The 26,440-nt window shown below is 48.9% G+C and overlaps 1 protein-coding gene across 2 annotated transcripts in view; it reads left to right on the top strand.

The window, feature by feature from the left end:
* The window catches only part of ABHD2 (abhydrolase domain containing 2, acylglycerol lipase), a 108,013-nt gene that overhangs the window by 9,909 nt on the left and 71,664 nt on the right, over positions 1-26,440 (top strand). For both annotated transcript variants that reach the window (XM_019831896.3, XM_006932261.5), the window contains exons 2-3: positions 14,091-14,193; positions 16,430-16,629. In XM_019831896.3, the coding sequence (XP_019687455.1) occupies positions 16,436-16,629 (194 nt within the window). In that variant the 5' untranslated portion in view covers positions 14,091-14,193; positions 16,430-16,435. The remainder of the gene's footprint in view (positions 1-14,090; positions 14,194-16,429; positions 16,630-26,440) is intronic.

The raw sequence follows: 26,440 nt of genomic DNA, 5'->3' as shown, positions 1-26,440 counted from the left end.
GTTTATTTACTTTTTAGAGAGAGAGAGAACACAAGCACGAGCGGGGGAGGGACAGAGAGAGGGAGGATCCCAAACAGGCTCCACACTGTCAGCACAGAGCCCGCCGTGGGGCTGAACCCACGAACTGTGAGATCATGACCTGAGCCGAAACCAAGAGCTGGATGCTTAACCGGCTGAGCCACCCAGGCGCCCCAAAATTGTGAGTCTTCTAGAGGTATTTCAGGATTTATGTGAATACCAACAATCAGTAGGCAGCTTTCTGTCTGCCTTCTCTTTGGGTGCCTTTGCTTCCTTCTGCTACCCAGAACAGCCTGTTTGGGCTTTGACTTCTCTTTATGTGTAAGCAGTTTCTGAAGTAGATTGATTTAGAGCTCCTTGAACTTACTAAGATACGATTCAGACAAACGGGGGGAAAGGTAAAAGAAATATGGCATCAGACAATAGCTTCTCTGAGTGATGGAAAGTGGAAAACTTTCATTTAGATGGATAATTATTTGCCTGAACTCTGAGATGTTCTTTAAAATATCCAAAAACGGCTGCCAGCCCAGGGCACACTGAGTTTTTTTCTCTTGCTCCGCGCTAGTGCGGCCGTTACTCACAAAGACCCGTACCTCTCAGCCTAGTGTCATAATCCCCTTATAAGAAAATTCTGCTCAAGGGACCCGGATGGTGATGTGTCAGGCCTTCCCACAGACTCGGTCAGTAAATGTGTAGAGAGTGCCCCCGCTGCGTGCTCGACACCATTAAATTTAAACTTGTGTAGAATTCACACAAGGGTGGTATTAGAAGGGCGTGGAATCCCCAACAGAGACGAAAGGAATATGAGTCGTTACTTTCATGTAGCGACGAGGCTTACAGATTTTCTCGTTATGAAAGGGTGTTTGCAAAATGGAAACGTGGGAGATGGTGTGGTTGTTAGGGCCTTAAGGGGATGGGCCCCTAAATGAAGATTCCTGTGTAGTTCAGCAGGTCGTACAAGACTATTTGGTGGTAACATCGTGTGTGAAGTATATTTAAAAACAAAACAAAAAAAAACTATTTGGATGCCATCGAGGGCATGCCATGATGTTTGAATGGTGAATGACAATGCTTGTCCAACATCCCATGGATCAGGTTGCACAGAGCCAGATAAATGCTCACACCCACTGCCTCGTGCACTCAGACCTTCATGTACCTGCACAGCACGCACGGCCAAGGCCACACGTGTGTGGCGCCATCTTCTTGTAAGTAAAGGCCTGAAGCTTCATTCCGTAATGACTCACTCACTCTGCTCCCAGACCCCACCCTCTTGCCCTGTCTGCCGGCCTCCTGACTGTCCGGCTTTCTTGGGCCTTGGTTCAGCCTGGGAGCCCAGCCTGGTGTCTGTATCCACCCCTGCTCCTCCCCTCCCCTCCTGTCCCGTCTCTTCCCAGGGGCCCCTAGCTAGGGGTCCACCTCCTTCTTCCTTCTGCTTCCTTTGTTTGAATTCCTCCAGTATCTGTAGTTGGACTTTAGGATTTCATACTTAAATACGCATGGATTCGCACTGTTCCAGTTACTTCATGGATGCCACGTATTACGTATACTTTCATAGTCCTCCCCGAGCTTAGAATGAAGCTAATGCCTTTGGTACCCATGGAGAACAGCGTGGAATGTCAGAAGGGGGGGTGTGGATTTGCATAACACCCTCCCCACCCCCTGTGGTATTGACACACTTTTTTTTCCAGGGGTTGGTGGAGGACGAGGTGTGTGTGTGTGTGTTGGGGGGGTGGGGGGGGGGTGGGACAAACCACTGCTGTATCCATGAGGGTGCTCCCAGCTTATACCAGTAAACCAATTTTTGAGAAACGGGCTCACTCTCTTTCCCAGTTATGGAGAAGCAGTTCCCTCATTTCTGATGAAAAAATCTTCCTTGATGGCTGGTTCCTCATCTCTCAGGAGACATGTGCCCATGGGGGAAGCTCAGGAGAGGAGGAGCCCCTATAAAGTGAGCTGGCGGCTGAGGCCCCGTGGCGCGCGGTATCTTACGGCGTTGGGTGGAGGGAGACCGGGGTGGGCTGGGAGCAGACGCGTGGCTGATACGGACGAGGTGTAGACAAAAACCCGAGGAGGAGGCCGCTGGGTGACGAGGGCAGCAGTTGGGACTTGACCTTGTGCTTTAAAGAAGGCGGAGAAAGCTCGCTTCCCGAGTAGGAGGCCAGACCGGGTGAGGCCTACAACAACAGTGAGATGTTTGTGTCGATGTCTGAGGAGACGGGAAGACTTGAGGGCGTGAACCTCCTTCGGGCTCTTTGCTTTGAAAGAGAATCTATTTAGCCAAGACCCCAAAAATATCAATCCAGAGGGTTGCCGTTTCCACCTTAGAACTTTTGAATTTTTATTTTTTTAGCTATTTCAGTGTCTTCTGTAGAAGGATCTGATAAAGCCAAGCTCAGGAAAGCCTGAGGGACCAATTCCATGCTCTTCGTGTATTAAAAGTCCCTAGCTATTGCTTTAAAACTAACATTTTTATAATCTTGAAATATTTAATAAGGCAGCTTTCCTCTAAAAAGCTCAAGGCATCTTACAAACCTTATCTTGAGGATATCTGTGGGTATTTTATAATTATAAAGCTTCTTTTATCTACATAATTTCATTAACTGCTTTCCCTTAATAACCTGTGTGTAACCTCCCCTCCCCCATTTTATAGAAGAAAAAGCAAACTTTCATAAAACTTAGATAATTCTGGGCGCCTGGGTGGCTCAGGTAAGCGTCTGACTTCAGCGCAGGTCATGGTCTCACGGTTCGTGAGTTCGAGCCCTACGCTGGGCTCGCAGCTGTCAGCACAGAGCCCACTTCAGATCTTCTGTCCCCTCTCTCTCTGCTTCCCCTTCCTGCTCATGCTATTTCTCTCTCACTTTCCAAAAAATAAATAAAACATTAAAAAAAATTTTTTTAATAAACTTAGATAATTCACCCAGGGCCACCTGAGATCATTTGGGGGAACCTGAACTCAAACCCGGGCCCTCCGATTCTAAAATCTGTCATCGTTACATTATACCACACGGGCTCCTAGGGAAAACTTCCAAACCCTCAGAGAGGGCAAGTGATCTGCCCAAAGTTGCACAGCACAGCATATCCAGAGGAGAGAATAGCTCCAGATGCCACCAGAAGCAACTAGTGTGAAGACGCATGGGCGCCCCTTCCCTCTTCTGACGGCTAGGATCCTTCCACTTGGGTTGTGACCTAGAAGCTGGGGACGAGGCTCTACTGAGTGCCCGGAATCAGCCGGACTGATGGCGGAGGCTGGGTCGGACCTCCACGGAGGCCCAGTGTGGCGGCTGGCTTGGTTAGGACCAGATGGGTGACTGTCTCATCATATCATAGCCTTGCCTTCATTTTTAACCCAAGGGCCTGGGTGTGAATCAGTCCTTCATATTTATCAGCACTGAGCTGGTGGAGTTTGTCTTCTAAGACTTGGGCATTTGTCACAATGGAATCCATGTGACCTTTAAGCCTGCCGCTCTAAGCTGGCATGCGATAGTGTTTCTACTCACAGCATCTGAGATATTTATAAAACAGAAATAAGTAAAGCATGCCTTAAAATGCCATGCACATTGTATACCCTTGCCTCCAGAACCGTCTCAGTCTTGGAAGGGCAAAGAGCCCAGAACCTCTCCTGCTTTCTAGGCCTGTGTTAAAGGGTCTGGCGGCCGAGCCCTGAGGGGAGCTCTTTTCTCCCACAACTGACAGAATTCATCAGCGGAGAACCACAGAGCCAGGAGGGGCCGGAGGGCTGGTGAGCTAACCCTGCGGGCAGTGTCTTTCCCGTGGGAAAGGGCAAGGGGCTTGACGTGTTGGTCAGGTCTTCTCACACATCTGCTTCACTGATTCATTCATTCATTCATTCATTCATTCATTTCAAAGAGAGAGAGAGTTCTTGTCCTTGCACGAGCAGGGGAGGGGCAGGGGAGATAGACTCTCAAGCAGGCTCCGCCACGCTCAGCACAGAGCCCGACACCGGGCTGGAACCCACAGCCCTGGGATCATGACCTGAGCCGAAGTCAAGAGTCAGACACTGAACCGCGAGCCACCCAAGCGCCGCTCGCACATCTTCTTCTTGGCGCCTGCGTGGTGGAGGGCGGGTGCCAGAGTTGTAGCAGGCCCTATGTGTCATTGCTTTCACTGCAGGGTGTGGCCCTTGCTGTGTTAGCCAGGTAGCTGTGCTCTGCTCCGGCACTGGCCCTCTCCCCGGTTTCCTCCTTCGGGCAGTTTGTTTGCAGACATTGAAGACTGGGTGGCATCCGTGCCGTTCCCAGAACATGCCCGGATATTTTCTTTTGTGCCGTACATCCGGAGACGCTCTTCTGTCCGGTTGTACCCCTGGTTTTGTTTTTTTTTCTTAATGTTCATTCATTTTTGAGAGAGGGAGCGTGAGCGGGGAAGGGGCAGAGAGAGGGGGACAGAGGATCCGACGCAGGCTCTGCACTGACAGCAGAGAGCCTGACATGGGGCTCGAACTTACAAACCGTGAGGTCATGACCTGAGCCAGAGTTGGACGTCAACCCACTGAGCCACCCAGGCGCCCCTCCAATTGTACCCTTCTCTTAAAAACTCCAGGAAACTGGGCACTTGAGTTTCTTGGATTCCGGTAAGCTGAGATGTGCTTTTGGTATTACAGAACGTAATTACAGAATAGGTTTTGTAACACCACGTGTAGGGCTATCAAATAGATTTATTAAAGTGCCTGTCCCTTTAGAAAATTCTAGGCTTTCTATAGAGGAAACACCTGGCTTGTGATTTTTTGTTTGTTCTCAGGTAAGGATTGAGTGGTTTCTCTGCGGTGGAGAAAACCGTTTTGCTTGTGATTTTACTAAGCACTTTACCCATTTGACCTTGTCCTCCGGTAGGAAGTGTAAGTACCTTTTCAGCAGGGCTCTTCGCTAGTGGGAGAGGCCAGCTTCCTTTCTGTATTTGGGTAAGGGCTTGTAAAAGTGCTCAATTCAATGTGCGTGCTTAACTGTGACTCAGTCTCCTGCTATTTTTAGGTTAGTGATTTTCTTTCGGGAAAGCTGGTGGGTTGGTAGCCATTCCTGACGTTGACATGTGAGGTTCACGTTTTCTCACAGAGGGTAGCTCTCCCCTTACTAGGAACTTGTAGGACATCCTCCGAAACGCAGCCGGTTTGGCGTGTGACCTTATGACTTTGTGGAAGAATACGGTTACATTAAAGTTAATACGTGAGTGAGTTCGCGCAGAGAGGCAATTTCAAGGCCCGAATTTTGGCCACAACTGAAAACAACGTTAACATAAATGTAGCTAATTACCTGTAAATTCTTCCCCCTTCTCTCTACCAAATTGTGTGCGACTGCGGACGGGCCCCTCGTTTTGTAGCCCCTGATCGGTAAGAGATACTGTGCTAGATCACCAGGGGGCTTTCTCCCTCCTTGCCGTGTCGTCTCCCTCCCGTCAGCCGCTTCCCGGCATCTTCACACGAGCCGCCAACGGCCACCCGGGCTGATTTGCTGGAGGAAATCTTGTCCAGGTCCTCAGTGCTCAGTATTCAAGAAGAAGCCTCGTGGGGCATCTGTTGAGGACAGGAGCGGCCTGTCGCTGCCAGGGTGGTCCATCACTTGGGGCTTGAGGCGGTTACCCTGACGGCTCATCCCCGCAGAACTCTCCCTGCGAGAACATGCAGGCCTGGAACAGCCTACGGATGCCGGGGGGTGGTTCTATGAGCTGCTGGCACAGGGGCTGACGCGGGGCATTGAAACCTCCCTGGGAGCGAGAACGGGGCCCCAAGTCAGCCCGGGCTGTCCGAAGCGTGCAGTTCTGGGTAGACCGGGATGTACCTTGGAGCCTTCTGGGGACACCGTCCCGGCCCCGTGGCCGTGAGTGACAGTGGGCGGCCGGCCGGCCGGGCTTTCTCCTGGCAACATGCTCTGGGCCTGTGTCTCCTGTGGAGTGGCTTCTTCAGATTGTTCATTTAGTTGCCTTGTTTTCTCTAACTGCTCTGACTTTTGTAGTTAAGTGGCAGAGAAAGTGGGGTAGAAAGGGGCCCTTTCCCTCCCCGCCTACTCCTCAAAGTTGTCATGTTGTCGACGTCTAGGGCTGACTGCGTTTTAACCAAGTGGCCACCCACAAGGCTAACATTGGGGTGACGTGAGGGTTTCGTCGGCGGTGTGCCGTGGCCTTCCACCGGCCTTCCTGACTCTCCTCACGGGGCCTGCGAAGCCTGCCAGAGCCTTCCGGTGCCGGCCCGGGGTTTTATTTCAGGGCGTCGGAGAGGTTTGTCAGCAGAGCCAGGCCAGGCCAGAATAAGTTTACCCCGCGGGCAGGGGTGTGGGTGAGGGGTCAGCCCTTCCACGGGGAAGGGGGGACCCCCTCAGCAGGAGAGAGAGGGCGCCTGTGTCAGGAGCACGACCGGAACCCCTTTCGGTGCAGAAACGAGGCGCATCTTGGAACTGTGAAGAGCTGAGAACTTAGCATGTAGTGATTCATTAAGTTCAACATGGTTCCGCATCGGAAGAATCAAGAGGAGTGTGTCCCGGGGTGAATTCCGGACTTGTTGGAGGAGGTCCAAGCAGTCAGTCAGCCAGTTACTTCATTTTTAAGGAGGGTTCTGTGTCAGGTGGGAAAGAATATCTTCTAGGGTAATTTCTGTCAGATAAGGGAGCTTTCTAAGGAAAACGGGAGGAGGGCTTAGTAGCGGTGATGGGATAGCTCGTATTTGGGGGCCCTTCGCTGGATGCCAGGAGTGTCTCTGGATCAGCACGTTCAGATCGCAGTTGAGCCCCGACGACAAACACCGTGACCGGTGGGGCTCTGACTTGACGCTGGGCTCTCTCGCTCCAGGGCCCGAACCTACACAAAATCCACGTCTAACCAGCGGGGAATAGAAAGAGAGATATTCCTTAGGAGTTTGGCTTGGTTTTCCTGAAGAGGTATTTACTGTGAGACCCACAGAAGGACTGGAGCCTATCGGTCAGGTCCCCTCAGGTTGGAGGAGACACCCCCTCCCCACATGTCCCCGTCTCTGGCTTCCTTAGGTCACTGATACTAGGAGAGGAGACGGTGGTCTGACAGCTGAACCGCCGAAGCCAAGAAGCCAATACTGTGTGTGCACAGAATACGATTTGAATTGTGTGAATGAGTAGCCTGTGAGCGTTCATGTCCGCTCGCTGATTTGGGCCGGAGAAAGGGGCAGACGAAATAGTACAAGGGAGCTTGTGTGGGTCACCAGGAACCTTTCAGAAGGACGTGACGGAGCGTGTCTCTGGCCTCTAAGGACAGAAGCGGGGAGCTATGGAGTCGGGAGAGGTCATTTGGGCACATTCTCTCACAGTGCTGAGAAAGTCTGAAATCAGGGTGGCTTCCTTCCCGAGGGCTCTGAGGGAATGTCTGTTTCGTGCGCCGCTCCTAATTTCTCTTGGTTGCTGGCAATCCCTGGCGTTCCTGTTCTCCGTGGTGCACCGCTCCAGTCTCTCCTTCCACCTTTCAGGTTATTTTTTTTTTTTTTAAGTTTATTTGAGAGAAAGAGAGAGAGCACGAGTAGGGGAGGGTCAGAGGGAGAGGGAGAGAGAGAATCCCAGGCAGGCTCCATGCTGTCCGCGCAGAGCCTGACGTAGGGCTCCAGCTCACAAACTGTGAGATCATGACCCGAGAGGCAACCAAGAGTCGGCCACTTAACTGACTGAGCCTCCAGGCGCCCCTCTATTTCCATCCACCTTTAAAAGGTCTTCTCTGCGTGTCTGTATCTCTGTGTGCAAACTTCCTGCTCCTTACAAGGACCCCAGACGTGGAGTTAGGGCCGACTCCAACCAGTGTGACCCCCTATCTAAATGACATCTGCCAAGAACTGATATCCAAAGGAGGTCACGTTCGTAGGTCCCAGACGGTCGGAATTTGGGGGGTGGGGGGGCTACACTACATATCCCGCCACACCGTGTAATGAGTGTTCTGTGTTCGAAGTCTGTGCTCATTTTTTTCTTTCCTTCCTTTGTGTTATCAGTGAACATTAATATTCCAAGGCTGAAATCGTCATTCACCCACGCAGGTGGAGGGACCGTGACAGAACTACGGGCATAAATGGCACAGCTACAAATGTTGAACTTATTTGATTTGAAGGAAGAACAAAGGCCATGAGGGCTGTTGCTCTTGCGAGTCGTGTTAATGATGCACAAAGTCAGCCGGCAACAGGGGCTGTCTCTTGTTACAGAGCACGGAGAGTTTTTCCTGTGCCTATTAGCCACGGACTGCAATTCTATCCCTAGAATCTCAGAAATTTTGAGCTGTAGGAGACCTTTGGCATCATCTGCTTCTAACCTAATCCTCTCATTTTACAGAGGAGGCCTTTGGGGCCCAGAAAGGTTAAGTGACTTATTCAAGGTCACTAGATAGGACGAGCAGGGCAGGCACTAGGACCCAGGTCTCAGAACCCCAAGACTGGAGCTTCTCCCAGCCCCATAGCCGTGGCCCGTCTCACTGCATCTGTGTGTCCATCTCAAAATAACGGCCTTGGCCTTGGGAGAGCAGTGGTGGAACTACTACTAGTCAAGCATGTCGTAGAGACTGAGGCACCCCTGAAAGTTCCTTTGCTCGTGGGCATTTTGCAGCACCTTGTACCTGGGTTTCCTTCTTAACGGAGAGACTACACGCGCGGTTTTAACGATCAGTTACAGCATTTTATGAGTAAATCCACTCAAAACGACTGGTGGGGGCGGGAGAGGTGTGCGGCTCTCTGGCTGAGGACCGACCCATCAGGTCTGCGGTAAGCCCAGCCCTTCTTTTCCCGGAGATTGGAGGTGGGGTGGGGGCGGGGAGATGCTTCCTTTCCCTCTGGCACGATACCCGGCCCCCACCCCCACCCCCCCACCTTCTGTGTGGCTTCTTTTCCCCACATGGGCTGCCTGATGTTCCTATTAACCAGATTTCGCCTGCCCAGAAAAGGGGGGAAGGGGCACACGAAATAGTACAACCGCAGCGTAGTTTGCTATGTCTGGAACAAGTTCAGAATATTAATCCTTTGTGGCAGATTGAACTTGGAAAGCGAGAGCGCCATGAAATGAAATGCAGCAAGGTAAATTAAAATGAATGTCAGGAGTTTTGTTCTGAAATTGCCAGTTAATTAATGCCTGGTTTTACGCACACATATTCATACGTATTTAATATATGTGTTAAATATGTATTTATATATATATATAATACATATATACTGCGCGCACACACGTCCTCTCTCACACTTACACATATGTCTTCTTCTTTTTTTTTTTTTTTAATTTTTTTTCAACGTTTATTTATTTTTGGGACAGAGAGAGACAGAGCATGAACGGGGGAGGGGCAGAGAGAGAGGGAGACACAGAATCGGAAACAGGCTCCAGACTCTGAGCCATCAGCCCAGAGCCCGACGCGGGGCTCGAACTCCCGGACCGCGAGATCGTGACCTGGCTGAAGTCGGACGCTTAACCGACTGCGCCACCCAGGCGCCCCACACATATGTCTTCTTAAATTCTGTATTCAAGTCCCAGTTCTAGATCTAGCTGCTCCATAAGTCCTTCCCTGGTTAATTTTTTCCTAGGCGAATTTATTCTCGTCCCCAAGTTCCTAAAGTATAGATAGCCTTAAGATAAACTTCTTTTCAAACTCTTGTTGCACAACAGTGCAGTGGGAACGCAAACTGGTGCAGCCACTGTGGAAAACAGTATGGAGGTTCCGCAGAAAGTTAAAACGAGAACGACCGGGGCAGCTGGGTGGCCCAGTCGATTAAGCACCCGACTGTTGGTTTCGGCTCAGGCCACGATCTTGCGGTTCATGAGTTTGAGCCTCACGGTGCTTGGGATTCTCTCTCTCCCTCTCTCTGCTCCTCCCCTGCTCGTGCTCTGTCTCTCCCTCAAAATAAATAAGTAAACATTAAAAAAAGTTTTTAAAATAGAACTACCTTAACAATCTGGTAATTGTACTGGTGGGTATTTATCCCCCAAAATACAAAAACACTAATTCAAAGGGATAGATGCACCCCTATGTTTATAGTAGCATGCTAAGCAAAATAAGTGAGAGAAAGACAAATACCAGGGGCGCCTGGGTGGCTCAGTCGGTTAAGCGTCCGACTCTTGATTTCAGCTCAGGTCATGATCTCATGGTTTGTGAGATTGAGCCTCGAGTCAGGCTCTGCACTGATGGCCTGGAGCCTGCTTGAGATTCTTTCCCTCCCCCTCTCTCCCCACCACCCCCCCATTCAAGCTCGCTCTTTCTCTCTCTCAAAATAAATACACTTAAAAAAAAAAAAACAAGCAAAGGGAAAAAAAAAGAGACAAACCAAGAAACAGACTCTTAACTCTAGAGAACATGTTGTTGGTCACCAGAAGGAAGGTGGGGGGATGAGGGAAATGGGTTGAGGACTAAGGAGTACATTGGGTGATGTACCGAAGTGTTGAATCACTGTGTTGTGCACCTGAACCTAATGTAAACACTGTATGTTAACTATACTGGAATTAAAATAAAATTAAAAAAAAAGATAAGCCTCTTTTCTCCCCAGTTAAAATGCGAGTTCTACTTCGTTGCGGTCCTACGCAATGCTTAGTACAGTGGTCGGGTCCTTGAGCCGCTGAAGTTCAAGAGAGGTGGCCCTGGGGACACCCTGCTCCTTGGGACTTCAAGTCCAAGGCTTGGATCAAGGGTGCATATCTGGACAGTAATAATTAAAATCCTTCATAGGGTTGCCTTCACTGAATTGAATTCAGTTTAAAACCGTGGCATTTTTTGAGGGTTGCGGAAATTAATTCTCTGCTGCGTTTGCTATTAAAAAAAAGTTGTAGGAGGACATTGCCTATCACATCACTCAAGGTCCCCTTATATAAAGTCCCGCAGAGGCTCTTTTTAAATAACTCTGGTGCCAGAAAAACCCTGCTTCCCCTTCATATCTGTCATGCTTTCTGGGATAAGAGCACAGTACATATTCTGTTTCTTTCGATTTTGGAGAACCATAGGTTTGACTGGGTTTCCATTTTTCCTTTCACACTCAGAAAGCTCAGGTCCATTTCTAGGCTTGCTCCCATACATAATCGTGTACCTTGAAGAGGTATTTTTCTTGTCCAGATAGTCTTACTTTCTTCTTAAGATTTTATTAGTTGCTATTTTAAAGCTTTTTTCCCCCTAATAAAAATATTTATTATTATTATGAATTTTGGAAAAGAGAAGAAAAAGTGCCTATACTCTAATAACCCAGTGATCGTAGCATCTGGAAAGATTTGAGCATATAATATTTCCTTCTGGGGGCACCTGGGTGGCTCATTTGGTTAAGCGTCTGACTCGGTTCAGGTCATGATCTCACGTTTTGTGAGTTCGAGCCTCTGTGCTGACAGCTCGGAGCCTGGAGCCTGCTTCAGATTTTGTGTCTCCCTCTATCTCTACCTCTTCTCTGCTCAAACCCTTTTTCTCTCTCTCTCTCTCAAAAATAAATATTACAAAAAAGAGTATTTCATTCTGTAGCATTGGAAATTGCAGACCAGAGATTCTAGAAGTAACAATGGCTTAAACATGCAAGGGATTATTCTCTCACATAAAAGAAACCTGGAGGTAGGCAGTACAGGTCTGATACAGTGGCTCCATGAAATCTCCATGAAATCATCAGGGACCCCAGGCTTCTGTCTTTCTACTCTGCTGTCATCTTAATGTGGCTTCTAGAATGACCTCAAGGTCACTTCATGGCCCAAGATGGCTGCTGGGGGTGCAGCCATGTTGCCTACATTCCAGGGATGCCGGAAGGGAGAAGGATGGAAAAAGAGTTAACTCCCTGCCTTTTAGGGAGTCTTCGGAGAAATCAGACCAGCGCCTTCAGAATTGGCTAGAATTTAGTCATGTTGACTCACCAACCTGCAAGGGCAGCTGTAGTTTTTTCCCAGGAGGCAGGACCATTTTACAGGTCTCTGTTACAAGGAAGAAGGGGAGACTTCCTTCTGGGAAGCAGTGAGCCGTCTGCTACATTTCTGGATCGTTCTCCATGCATATCTGTTCAGTGTTTTCTTGAATCCGTCTCAGATGGTTTGTGGGAAAAGTCAAGGCTTAGGTAAACATCAGTGTGAATAACAACAAAACACACTACATCGTAAGTGCCACTCCGCCCTTCCATAGTTTTTCTATGAGTTTATTATTTATACGTATGCTGATGGTGTATGTTTTGAATATTCAGTCAATACAGAGTTATCCAGGGCCAGAGGGATGTTATGCAGGTTTCTCCACGGGTAGCATATTCTGATGCCCGTAGGAACCACTCAGACATCCTGAATGATTAAGCAGGCGGCGGGGGGTGGGGGGTGGGGGGTCAGTGTTGCAGACCATGATGGAGAGGCCTCATCTGGAGGGGGCGGCCCCCTCTCAGCTCCATCCATTGTTGCCAAGTGAGAACACAAGCTCAGCGTTGCCAAATCTTCTAATTTTTTTTCTTTTTTTAATGTTTGTTTATTTCTGAGAGAGAGAGAGAGAGAGCGCGCATGCAAGGGAGCCAGAGAGGGGCAGAGAGACGGGGGACAGAGGATCTGAAGCAGGCTCTGTGCTGACAGCAGAGAGCACGACGCAGGGCTCGAACTCATGAACTGTGAGATCATGACCTGAGCTGAAGTCGGACGTTTGACCAACTGAGCCATCCAGGCGCCGCGATTTTTTTTTTTTTTCCCAAGAGACACCAGAAATTCAGATTTTTTTATCTGAAATTTCCTGCTGTTTATAAGTTGGCAGTCAATAAACTCAATTTTTTTAAATGCCAGCCACAGGCAGCGTCATCCGGTGGGCTTCTGCTAGAGGATCTTTGGTCTGTCCCGTCCCGTTTTCCAGTTGGCAGCCGAGCCCGGGAAAGTTCAGGCGCGCGGTGATGTGGCTGAGGACTTTGCTCTTTGGTCCCCACCTCAACAAAGCCTGGCCCTCCGTGGCTAATTTGTCTCAGAATACGAAGAAATAATAAAAATCTGAGGTTGAGCAAGGCTACTCTGAAGGTTAATTGGGTCCCCCCTTCAACCGGCTTTCATTTCTGGTTGAAGTCATTTCAGCGTGGTGGAATCAGAGAACACTGGGCTGGGTTCCCAGCTCTGCTGTCTGTCTCACCGCTGTGTGACTTTGGGCAAGCCGCTGGTGTCTCCTCTGCATTTTCGGCCTTGTCCTTTTTCTTTCTTGCCTGCTTCTCTCTCTGTCTTTTCTTCCTTTCAGATAGTACAGCGTGGTGGTTAGAAGGAGGGCCTCTGGAGCCAGATAGGAATCCTGGTTTCTCTACCTAATCGCTGGGTGGCCGTGGACAAGTTGCTCAAATTTTCTATGCCTCAGTTTCCTCATCTGCGAAATGGGGATAATAATAGTACCTACTTCACAGTGTGCAGCAAGGATGCAATGCGCTGGTGTGCACGGAATGTCCCAGGGACAGAGCCTGGCACGTAGATCGCACTGTGTAAACACTGGCTGGCCCCTCCACCCCCACCCCTTTCTCTTTCCTGTTTCCCCTGCTGCTTTGGAAGCCATGCATTTTGAGAGCACTGGGCCCGGCTCTGGGTCCCCACTCACAGGGAGCACGTTTAGCTCTTGGCGCCCCTCCACAGCCAGCCCCCGGCCCCCAGCCCCGATGCGGACCCGGCAGGCAATGTGGCTTTCCCACCACAGGCTTCCAGTGCTGTGCTGTTCCTGGTACGGGGTTTCTGAGCCCGTCCACACCCTTAGCCTTGTGACATTTTTTTCTGTTGTTGCTGTATGTTTGGGAGAGAAGGAACGAGTCAATTGACTGCCGTCTTGACCTCAGGCCTTGCTGAGTTATTGCCTCGGTCACCCAGGTGATACCCGTCAGCTGCTTCTGAAGATGATGTTAGGAGATAAAGTGTGAGAGCCGTGTGGGTTTGCCTTAGCCGGAGTTCTGAATGCAGCAGGTAACTTGTCCTGGAGACCAGAGAGAGCCCGTCAGCGTGTGGCTCCACCAAGATGTTCCCTGGCAGGTTTGTGCCAACAGCCAAGCGGCCGAGAGTGTGGCACCCGTGTTAATGAAAGAAATTGCCTTTTTCTGTAAAGACTCGAAAGGAAGAGAAACTTCGCCTGTGCTTTCGTTTTAATTAAATTGCCTCTTTCTCATCCTTTAGAACCTGACCATCTCATCTTTTCAGCTCTTAGGTTAATTTGAATAAGAGATCGGACCTGAGCGGCCCCGCTGGACAACTCTTCAAGGACAGTTAATATTCTCAGTAGAGAGGAACAAGGGGCATAGAGGTATGTATGGCCCAGACTTTTATTTTTGCTTCTCCTCCCTTTATGTGAGTAAGCAGTGAGAGGAAGTGGGGAGGGAGGGACTTATTTTCTTAATTCAGTAAAATTTCAGTTCTTGACCCACAAGGAAACTGGTAAAGCCACCTGCTGCATCTGTCTGTTCTCTTCTCAACAAAGGGGACAAGAAAGAGCCATGTTACCAGCATTGTGTCAGAGAGACTTTGGAACTCCTGCTGGATCTTGTTTTGGGCCCTTTGCTCGCTAGACATAAAAACCCATTATTAGTGAACAGCAGCATCTTGGAAATTTGTCTCCTGCCGGCTCGACCGGCTTAGGTGGCAGGGTTGCGGTGAATTGAGGGACCGGCGCTGTGGACCGCTTTGTGGTGCTGTGTATGTTTTGAGGCCGCAAACTCCACGGAGAACCTGGTTAAATCTGCAGATCCTCACCACAGAAAGCTACGTACACACAAACCTTCACATAGAATTTTAGGGTGTTCCTGGACCCTAGAGTATGGTCGGGGACCCACAGACCCCAAGTTAAGAATCCTGTCTTAGGGGTTTATAAGTAGACTTTAGGAGACATGGCCCCAAGAGTGAGGTGACACGGGTCCAGAAGTTAGGTTTTAAGGCAACTGTCTGATCATAAAGGTTCAAAGGTTAATACAGCTGAAAGTATATTTTGAGATCTAGCCTTGATTCAACATTGTGCTGGATAAATTTTTTTTAAAGTTTTTTTAGGTTTTTATTTATGTATTTTGAGAGAGACAGAGAATGAGCGAGCGGAGGAGGGACAGAGAGAGAAGGAGGGAGAGAATCCCAAGCAGGGAACCAGGAATCCACGCAGGGAACCGTGAGATCATGACCTGACCCGAAATCAAGAATTGGTCACTAAACCAACTGAGCCACCCAGGCGCCCCATGTTGGATGTTTGAAAATTATTTTCTTGCCTTGACGGTGGAAGGCTAGTTGAGCCGTGATCCTTGATGGCCTTTCTTACTGAGTTGCAACCCCTGCCAGAAGTCATCGGCGGTATGTTCGGGTCCTGCATTTGCCAGAGTCACCTTGACCTTTGGAAAGGGTTTTTGGGGTAAAGAAGAAAAAGGGGTCTCTAGGGAGTTCATCCGGTTATGCCACACACATTTTCGGGAGATTGTCGTGTCTTGCCCCTTCTGCCTGTGCTGTTGGCCACCGGCGTTCTCTGCTGACTGTTTTTAGCAGAGGCTAGTAGACGCCGTTCCAGGGAAGCTGTTGCCATAGCTACCTTGGCTGTGAGTTACCATTTTCTCCTTTTTGTTAGCTTGTGGCTTCCTTGATTTTTAAGGTAACAGCTAATGTGCTGTTTTTCTTCCGAGCAGCAAGGCAAAGACTGGATTTTTGTTGCTGTTGCCCTTGTTGTTGTTGATGTTTGGTTTTCTGTGTTTGGAAGGTGTGTGTGTGTGTGTGTGTGTGTGTGTGTGTGTTGTATGTAAGGTAAAGCTACCACAGAAGATAAACTATTAGGAGAGCTTGGGGGAAAAGCCAAATCTGCATACACATTTTCCACACTCCCGAATTTTGGTTTTGGTCTGGCGGTCCACTTTTACCCTGATTTGGGGACGAATGGTTGTAGTCAGGTACCCTTGGGGGGGAAAAAATTGGCCAAGTTGCATCTCACACTACCTGAAACCCCCAGGGTCAAAGATCCCTGCCACCTGGGCCGAGTCTGAACTTGACCCCAGCACCGGGGCTGCCCCCGAGGAGCAGATGGCTGAGTCACACCCAGGTCGCTTTCTCCCCTCCTGGTCTGAAAATAGGGGGTGGGGCCCGAAGACGCGATAGTCACATGTGTAGGCAGTAGCATCCGTCCCGGTCTCTGTTCCAGGCTGTCACCATGTCGCTTCGCACACACCTGGCGCGGAGCGATTCACGGCCGCCGGTCCACAGAAACCAGCGTGCCGCCCCCAGTCTCTGGCTGGACTTTCCCCTGCTCCCCAAAGGATGTTCTTGTCAGCATTTTCTAAGTCGCTTATCTTCGAAGTGCTCGTTAGATTAAAAACAACCAAAAACCCTACCCAGTTTATCAGTGCTCGGGACTGTGTGTGATTTGGGTTGTCGCCAGTCCCGGTGATGGCTCGAAGGCCCCGATGGCAGTTGCCCCGGGGACGCTATGGACATCTCATCGCTGGCTTTGCCTCTTAGTGTGGTGGCTCCTCCCCTCCTCACTGTGCTTCTGACCCCAGACGTGTGCTTCTCCCCAGATCAAGATGAATGCCATGCTGGAGACCCCCGAGCTCCCGGCCGTGTTTGACGGGGTGAAGCTGGCCGCAGTGGCTGCCGTGTTATATGTGATCGTCCGGTGTTTGAATCTGAAGAGCCCCACGGCCCCGCCTGACCTCTACTTCCAGGACTCGGGGCTCTCGCGCTTTCTGCTCAAGTCCTGTCCTCTTCTGACCAAAGAGTGAGTAGACCTCGCGCCCACCGTACGCCCATCTGCTAATCTGTTTGGCTGGTGCAGTGTTCAGAGAATCTTGTCACATTTTGTCCCCAAGGCATCCATGTAGGATCGGGTCATTGGTGTCAAAACCGCCACAGTCTCAGTACACGTCTGGTGTTTGAATCCTGGAGGGTAGGAGACAGGGTCGGATCTTCGTTGCCTAGAAGCTTCCCTCCCTCACCGTGGTGTCGGCGTCCGTGACGAGGGCCTTGCGGAAAGCAGTCGTCACGTTTAGGTCGTATTCTGGCCCTTTACCAAGTGTGCTGTTGTCCGTCCTCAGTCGGAGGAACCGTGCTTACCGAAAATAATTACTGAGCAAAAAAGCACGGACTTCCCAGCTGGGTACTCTCCACCTCCGTCATTGAAAAGTGTACTGAACAGTAGCCAAGAGAATACTGGCGTTGTGAGGGAGCCAGGTCTCCCTGCCCGACGCCCGGGCCTGTAGATGGGAGGTGCCAAGGGTGAACGCTGCTTCTGCCGGAGGAACCCGAGGGCGAAGAAGGGGCAGTCTGCGTTCCGTCACACCTGCCTTCAAGAGGCGCGTGGTGTTATTCTTCCCTGGTGACGTCTTCCCGAACAGCCCTGTCTTCCTTTAGGGCTCGGGCCACACGTGGGGCACGAAGCGTCCCTTGCTCTGCTGGGTCTGAGTCCCGTCCCGCTTTCTCCTCCTTGCTGCTTCACCACCTGTGCCTCTTGCCGCCGATTCTGTTCTGCCGGGTGCCCCTCATCCGATGGAAGCTGCCGGCAGAGCCGTCTTCCTGAACCGCGTCCCCTCGGCGCGGAAACTCGAGTTTCTGATACTCGGAGTTTCTGATACTCAGTGGACGGTGGTAGAAGCTTTGCCTCTCTCCCGACAGCACCTCTCACCCCCCTCTCGGGGGTCGGTGACATCGGGCAAATGATCTTCTTCTAAGAGTGGACAGATGGGCCACGGACCCATCTGAGAGTTTGGGCCCTTGCTTTGTCTTGTGTGATTATCTAGTTGATTTTTACTTGCTCTTAGCCAAGGGCGACGAGCTGCCCTTGTGGACTCTGTGTGTTTGGGGTGTTCGCGTGGAGTTTTCTTTGTTGCAACAGTGACGCCAGGCCCCAAAAGTTAAGTTGAGAGTGACTCAGAACTCAAGTCGTGTCGCCTAATACTTGTGGAGTGTCACATACGGTACAGATGTCATCATGTCGAATTTGGAACCGCTAAGGGGCCTTCACATCACCACAGGGGGACGGGACAAGTGGGCGGTAGGAAAGTCGTTCGTATTCAGCAGCGTTTGCGGTGAGAAAGCTCTCCTCCCCGAGGGCTGTGCACAGAATCTGTGTGCTTTCCAGATCGGCCGGCATTTTTCTTCGCCACTTAATTTATTATTTTTTTTAATGTTTATTCTTTTTTTTTTTTTTTTTGAGAGAGAGTGAGAGCATGAGCAGGGGAGGGGCAGACAGAGAGAGAGAGAGAGAGAGAGAGAGAGAGAGAGAGGATCCGAAGCAGGCTCTGCACTGACAGCAGTGAGCCCGACATGGGGCTCCAACTCACAAACCATGAGATCGTAACCTGAGCCAAAGTCGGACGCTTAACCAACTGGGCCACCCAGGCGCCCCTTCACTAGAGAATTCACTAGTCTGGACTGGCCAATACCATTGGCACCTATTTTCATATTGAGCGGGACCCAGCTAGACCAAGTTCCTCGCCATCTTATTTTTAGAGAAAAAAAAATGAAGGTATTAAGTAACTAGGTAAGCTAATGTGTAGATTAGATGAGTGCAAATTCCTACCCAGCGTTGGTTCCTGAGTAACTAGAGGAGGCCACAGAAAAGCTGCTGTTTTCCAGGCTCTGGAAAAACATCACATATGGTTTGATTCCATAATAATAGTTCCAAGCTTAAAAAAAAAAAAAAAAAAAAAATTGATTATAGCAGATTTTTACCTCTTTCCGTGTTTTCCTTTAAAAAATAACCTAGAAACATTAAACCCAACAGTTCTTTGTTCTTTTTCCTCTCTGGCATGCTCTCTCCCTCAGCCTGGGGTGTGGCACCATATGACGTCCCGTTGAGATGGCCCCACCCACTCTCCTGGTGTGGAAGTGGATCCCCGGCCACAGACCTCCATGGGACCCCCACTGTGACACCACGCCTGTCATTAACCAGCCACACGCTCCCTCCTGGTGAAACCCAAATTAGGGAGTGGTGGAGATCAGCCTCAGTTACTTACCCACAGTTTGAAGGTAGTTCCCCAAAGACTGTTTCCTTCCGAGACCTGTCCCTTTGAGAATGGGACCAGCCTTCTCCGAGCATGTAGGAACATTACTTAAACAGTTAAATTCTAAACACTGAGCTCTCTGACTTGAACATGACAAATGATCAAAGAACAAAAGGGTTCACTTTTTCCCCTCCATCTTGTAACCTTTTTTTTTTTTAATGTTTGTTTATTTTGAGAGAGAGAGAGAGTGAACAGGGGAGGGGCAGAGAGAGAGGGAAACAGAGGATCTAAAGCGGGTTCTGTGCCGACAGCAGGAGGCCAGTGTGGGGCTCGATCGAACTCACAACCCGTGAGATCGTGACCTGAGCCAAAGTCGGACGCGCAACTGATTGAGCCACCCAGGCGCCCTAACTAACCTCTTACTTTTTATTTAGGTTCTAATCTTAGAAATAACTACATCCTGCTCTCATGTAGCTTATCACTAGAGTGTTTCACGTTACCCTGTTTTGTCTATGTTACTGCATTTTAAATTTGCTGAGTCTCTCATAGACATTATTCATTTACTCTTAATGACTTTAAGGTTGGACTCGTTTTTCCTCTCATTTTGAGGATGAGGAAACTTCCCAGTAGCAGAGACGGTAACTGAATCCAGCCTTGGTTCCCCTCTTCCCCATGGAGAGATGGACAGACTCTTCTCAAGGTGCAGAGAAGTGAGCAGAGAGCACGAAGGGGCTGGCCCGAGATGAGAGCCTTCGGCAGGACTGGCCCCAGAGCGGCCTTCCGATTCCCACGTGACCCTCTTTCTATTTTAATCGCTCTGTCGGGAGCCACTGTCCTTGATGTTCTTCCTCTGTGTCACATTTCTGTAACAGCCTCCCGTGTATTTGAAGCTGAGGACAGGAAGCATGTCTGTTATGGGTGAAAGTGCTTCTCCTGAGACTTTGAAGATTTTTTTTCCTAGCGGAAGCCCGTCTGCAGCCTTCACAAACAATGGCCTGGGCTAGAAAGTTCAGTTAACTGATTTCCCGCAAACTAATGGTGTTACTCGGTTAACCTGACTGAAGGCAGCCTGTTATTATGACTTAGGTGTGGAATCAGATCTTATCCCCCTGCTGTTCTGCTATAGGAAAAAAAAAAAAAAAAAAAAAAGCTGATGAAAGGTGAAGATTGAAAACATGTTATGAGAATAAATTTTTTTTCTCTGTTTCAACACTAGTTTTTGAATCTGTTTCAAGATAATCTATCCAAAGATACATTAGAAACGCATCTTTTAATGTCTGGAGGAAAACACGGCATGGTGTGTTTCTTGATCCCTTAGCAACAGATCAATATTTACCTAGTGATTCACTTTTTTTTGTTCTCAGGAAATGTCTGCTTTCAGTGAAACCCTGCAGACTAAAGCTCAGTTCAGAATTGGGAGAAAATCTAGATGATGCTACAAATCTCCACTTTTTTCTGAATTAAAAGTTTAATGCATATGCGTTTTCTGAAACTGAAAAGTAAAGTAAACCACACGAAAATCATCTATCAGTCTCCTACTCAAAGTTCCATCCCGTTACTCCTTGGGTGATCATCCCTGTGGGTTTTTTTTTCTTCTGTAGAGACTTTCCCCTGCAAAATCAGGGGTCTGTCTGTATAGCATTGGGTGGCCTGCTTTAATACTGAGTATGCCATGGACACTTGCCCATGCTGCTCTGTATTTTCTAACACTTGATTTTTAACAGCTGGAGAATCCTGTCAACCATTCAAATTTCTAATGGCTGTTGGCCGCAGTGGAACAGAGAAAAAGCCGTGAATTGAAATTTGGCCTGGGATGGAAACCTCGGTCTTCTACTTCTACACGAGCTGCGGAAACCAGAACCAAGTGACAGCCTTCCTGGCCCTTGGCTTCCTTCTGTGTAAAATGAAACAGGCAGTGCTCCCATGGTGCCCTTCGGCACGAGCAACCTGCGTCTAGTACCACTGTTGTCACCACGCATCAGAGAAGTCCTCTTAGATGAAGGACCCTGGGGGTGGGGATCCTGGCTCTAGAGTAAGGACGAGAACGCAAAGAGAAGGTTTTCTTGTGTATCTGCCTTCTCCTACCTGTTTCCATCCCCCATGTTCTAGGATGGGCTGGCAGTAGCCCCCTTGGGCTTTGGCTTTTTTAAGGACTTTTTTTTCCCCCGGTGTTTTTTGTGCATATGTGTTTATTATGTAACATAATTGATTGACGCATACAAACTGGCCACTTGAAAGTTTCCATTAGAAACATACCTCATATAAAAAATTCCATTGATAAATGTAATGCCATTTCATCGTGTGAAGCATCATAACATATTTAACCAGTTTCCTATTTTATTGGGCATTTCTCTTTCCTTTTTTACATCCTTGTAATTATAACCATTGCGATGGTGGATGCATATAGAGATCTGATTGCTTCCTAGGGTAAATTCTTGTTAATATATTTGCTGTATAAAAAGAAGTACTCAGTTTAAGGAATTTTACATATTTTGCCAAACTGTTTTCCAGAGGAATTTTTACAGTTTATTTAGTTTATTTATTTTGAGAGCAAGAGAGAGAGAGAGAGAGTCCACATGAGCAGGGGAGGGCCAGAGAGAGAGGGAGAGAGAGAGAGTCCCAAGCAGGCTTCCCACTGTCAGTGTACAACTTGATGCCGGGCTCTATCCCACGAACCGAGAGATCATGACCTGAGCCAAAATCAAGAGTTGGACGCTTAACCGACTGAGCCACCCAGATACCCTGGAATTTTTACAGGTTATAATCTCAGGAATGTAGTAGGTTTCCCTTTTCTTCATATTTTTGTCTCTGTTTCCTCATCTGCAAAACAGGAATAATAGCTATAATACAGTTCATTCCCACATTCTAGGCTTGTTGGGAACGTAGGTTGCAATAGCATGTGAAAATGGTTTCTATGAAGAATGAGAAGCTTGAAGTTCCACGGTCTTGGTGGAGTTTTTTCCCAATAACCTGCCGTTCTCTGTCTTACTGTGGCTTCCTTCAGCCTCTCCTGTAGTTGCTGATTCTCTCTCTTTCTCTCCCCCACCCTCATTGACTTCGGTGCTAGCCGATCACTTTACACTCAGTACAAATAAGAGAGAGAGTCTGGAAAGGTGCTGTTGTGACCCACTCAGCAAGTCGCCTATATGATGCATCTCCTACTTACCTACTTTATCCTTAAGGTAGTTGGAAATAACGTATCTCCCTCCCAGATTTTCCAGCCGGCTCTGTGTAGGGCCCAGAAAAACCCAACAGGTTATGTAATCTAAAGAGGGGGATGGGTCATTCCCTCTCTTTAAGCGCTGTAAGTACAAAGGGTATTTTGAGCTATCATTTACATATAGTAAAATGCACAAACCTTAAGTATACAGGTCAGGACCTTTTACATCTGTATTCACCTGTGTGACTGCCACTTTCTTGGGCTTTTCCCAGAGTGTCCTGAGTCACCTCCTTGCCTCTGACCCACCCACGTGTCACAGTACCACCCGAATTGGCTTCCTGGAGCAGGCCGGCACCCCACACACCAGTGTGGCCCCAACCTACCTGTCCGGCCTCACCACCTGTGGCGTCCTCCTGGGCCTACTGAGTGCCTGCCTCCTGAGCTCTTACCCCGGGCCATCCCCAGGTCCCCCCTCCTTTCTCCCTCCACCAGAGTGCCTCTCTCCTGGCATCTATCCTGAGAAATTCTCCTGATGTCTCCCCACCCCTCTTCAGTCAGAACGAGCCCCCCCTCTTCCCACCTGCGTGTTTCCCCAGCATGGGGTTCCTGTGTCCATTCAACACACTCCACCTTGTTTTCTGGGAAATCGTTTCGATCTCTTTTCTTCATCTGTAAGGTACGGGTGTCCCAGATGCAGAGCCACACTCGTGAGGAGACAGGACAGGATCCCTAGTGCGCGCAGGTCTTAAGTATAACGCTCTTTGGTCTTTCGTTTCCCACTGATGGATGTGGGTGAGGGATGTTGCGCTCCAGAGAATCGGTGTGCCTTTAACTCTGACAGAATTGTAGTTTTGGGGACGTCACTTACGCTGTTTCTGAAAGAAGACACCTTGGGGGTTTTTTCGGTCTTAAATTAAAGCAGGGCAACCCCAGATATATGCATAAAAGCAGTCTGCAGGGGCGCCTGGGTGGCGCAGTCGGTTAAGCGTCCGACTTCAGCCAGGTCACGATCTCGCGGTCCGTGAGTTTGAGCCCCGCGTCAGGCTCTGGGCTGATGGCTCGGAGCCTGGAGCCTGTTTCCGATTCTGTGTCTCCCTCTCTCTGCCCCTCCCCCGTTCATGCTCTGTCTCTCTCTGTCCCAAAAATAAATAAACGTTAAAAAAACATTAAAAAAAAAAAAAAAAAGCAGTCTGCAGCCTCCACCCTCCCCTCGGGCCCCGCCGAAGTTTCCATCACCAGGCCCCTGTTGGGAAGTGAAGCTACGAAGCAGGTGCCCCATTCCTGGAAGCCTGCTGTTGAAATTTCTATATTCCCTGTGGGAGGCCAGGCTTCTGCTTTGTCACTCATGAGCAGGCCTGTCGGTGTGGGTCGCGGTGTAGCTCAGGATGAAGGCATTTGGGAGCTGGGCCGAGTGCTTAGCTAATAGACAAGCCTAGAAACAGATCGTTGAGGTGCTTTTACTGGGCACAAGAGACGTGTAGGAACCCGCAGGGTCCGGAGAAGGAAAGCAGTGTGATCGAAACCACAGCCATATGTTCGTGGGTCCTTTCTCTCCTGGAGACTAGTCTGTCTTCTGCAGCCAGCTAACACCTGTACTCACGGGAGCTGGATGATTGTCCTCTGTAGGGGCGAGAGATCCCTGAGACTTGGAGATCAGAGCCACACCCATTCCAACACCGAGCCAGAAGCAGCAGCTGACTCTGCCCTGTGTCGTGCCCTCCCTGAGCATGTCCTCTTTGAAGTTGCTTCAGACACTCGCAAGAGAATGGCAGAAACGCCATGACCTTTCCATAGGTGGTTAATGGGTTTATGTCGTACTATGCTTTTCCCATCTCTCCTCCTCACTCACCAGGGTACAAACTCCAAACAAGGCTCCTATTGGAATGTTGTGCTCGTCGTAATTCGTCCATGTCTTCGGTTTCCGTGAGTCTTGGTTAACGGACATTTGAGGATCTACTTCTCTGATACCCGTGTCGGAGATCTTAAAGAAGGGTCATTTTTAAACACGTTTTCATCGTAGGGGCATCTGGGTGGCTCAGTCGGTTGAGTGTCCGACTTCGGCTCAGGTCATGATCTCGCGGTCCGTGAGTTCGAGCCCCACATCGGGAGCTGTGCTGATAGCTCAGAGCCTGGAGCCTGCTGCGGATTCTGTCTCCCTCTCTCTCTGCCCCTCCCCCACTCATGCTCGCTCTCTCTCTCTCTCTCTCTCTCTCAAAAATAAACATTAAAAAAAATTTTTTTAAGTTTTTATTGTAGAAATTTTCTAGAGGCACTTTTTTTTAATGCACAGCTGTGGCTCCTGGTTATTTCTGAGACAGCAAAGCAGAGATCTGCTTTCTGGTTTTTTCTCTCAAACAGTATCAACCTTCATACATATTCTACTTCCTGACAGTAAGTATCCATTCCTCTTTTATCTACTCTCAATAAAAGCCCCATTCTGTATATAAAAATACTGTATTTGTCACAGATGTGCAAGATACACTATTTTTGCGTATCAAGGATGTACTAAATAATCAGAAGTACGCTCCAGAGAAGCACTAATCCTGATCACATATATAGCGCGATATATGGAGTTATTGGAGACCCTATATCCTTGCTGTTTCCTTCCTTGCTCTCTGTAAGGCTGTCTGTTTGGGGCACCTAGGTGGCCCAGTCCGTTGAACGTCCGACTTCAGCTCAGGTCATGATCTCACGGTTCATGAGTCTGAGCCCCTCATCGGGCTCTGTGCTGTCAGCTCAGGAGCCCACTTCGGATCCTCTGTCCCTTTCTCTGTCTTTATGCCCCTCTGTCGCTCACGCTTTCTCTCTCTCTCTCAAAAATGAATAAACAGTTAGGCGCGCCTGGGTGGCTCAGTCAGTTAAGCATCCACCTTCAGGTCTGTTCACGATCTCAACAGTTCGTGGGTTCGAGTTCCACGTCAGGCTCTGTGCTGACAACACAGAGCCTGCTTGGAATTCTCTCTCACACTCTCTCTGCCCTTCCCCCACTTGTGCTCTCTTTCAAAATCAATAAATAATAACTTTGAAAAAATCTTTAAAAATGCATAAACGTTAAATATATATATATATATATATATATATATATATATATATATATGGCTGACTATTTGCAGTGACAGTGGCAGTGGCAGAAGGGAAGCTAGGGGGCGAGGGGCTTAGATATGGACAACTGATATTTGCTCAGTCTTTAGTAAAACACTCTGCAAATGTAGCTCCACACACTCCCTTCCAGTCGGATTGCTGCCCCCAGCCCCCTCCCGGGTGGAAATTCTGGAGCCAGCACAGCTTATTTATAGTGAGTTAAAGTTGAAAAGAATTTCATTATCTTGGGCTTAAATTCCTCTTAATTCCCTCTTGTTCACAGAGACATTCCAGATCGGATTTAGATCCTTTCCTCCTTGGCCGAACACTAAAGCTTTGTGCTTTTTATAGGATAAACTCCTAATTACCAAGTGTCTTAGTTTCATTGACCTGTTAAGTTACCCATTTTAAGAGCTGTGCAAATATTTCCTTAGATTCTTGTGGTGAATCGTTAACAGTTGGTAAGTCGATCTGTAGCGCTACAATGTGCTGCTTATGTAGACACATTTACCCGGAAATTTTAAGAGGGCACTTGAAAGATGAAAGGCTCAAAATCACCTTTACTGAGACTGATTATTGATGGTTAGCATCGGTGAGGTCATGTTTTCAGGTGACTTCCTCTTGAAATTGCTTGTGTTTCTGATGAGATGGCCCGAACCCAAACTGTCAAGGCGAGAGTTGCCAATAAGCCCGGGATACTGTCCGGGATACGCTGAGCACACATCCCAGCTTTCCCAAGACTGATGGGTTTCCTCGAACGAGGGGCTTTCGATGTTAAACAGGGGAGGTACCAGCCAAACGGGGATGAGTTGGTCCCTCTCTGTGTTACTCACTGCCTTCTGCCATCAGATGGTGAGTTTTTTACACACGGGTGTGCGTTTGGGGGTGGGTGGTTAGTTGGCAAGTGGCCAGGTTTAATTCAACTTTTAGATGCCGTCCACCTGCACTGTCTCTGCCCTAGCAGATCACCCATCCCGGAGGCCAGGAGCCAAGTGCTGACATCCTTGAGGCCACTTGCACTGCATTAAGATGACCAAGCTGAGGCTGTGGAGGAAATCCATTTACTTTCTCTAACCTGGGTAGAGACAGAGATTGTAGCTTCTTGTTAGGGATTGTGCCTTCGGGCAGGAATTGCTGAAAGATCTAATGGATTCGGAATCCAAACTATTCAAGACCCCCGTGATTTAGTTCAGATGGAAAGAGGCTCATCTTCCATGTGCCTTGACTTCCTTAAGACGATCGCTTCCGGCTCTAAAAATGTATGACCAACCACTGCCCTATTGTATTGTCAAGCTTGAGTTTATTCTTCAGGGCTCTGCTATGTCTTTCAAAAAGCAGAAGAGGCA

This window comes from Felis catus, chromosome B3 (genome assembly GCF_018350175.1).
Source record: "Felis catus isolate Fca126 chromosome B3, F.catus_Fca126_mat1.0, whole genome shotgun sequence".
Classification (NCBI taxonomy): domain Eukaryota; kingdom Metazoa; phylum Chordata; class Mammalia; order Carnivora; family Felidae; genus Felis; species Felis catus.
This window is presented reverse-complemented; position numbering and strand designations above follow the sequence as displayed.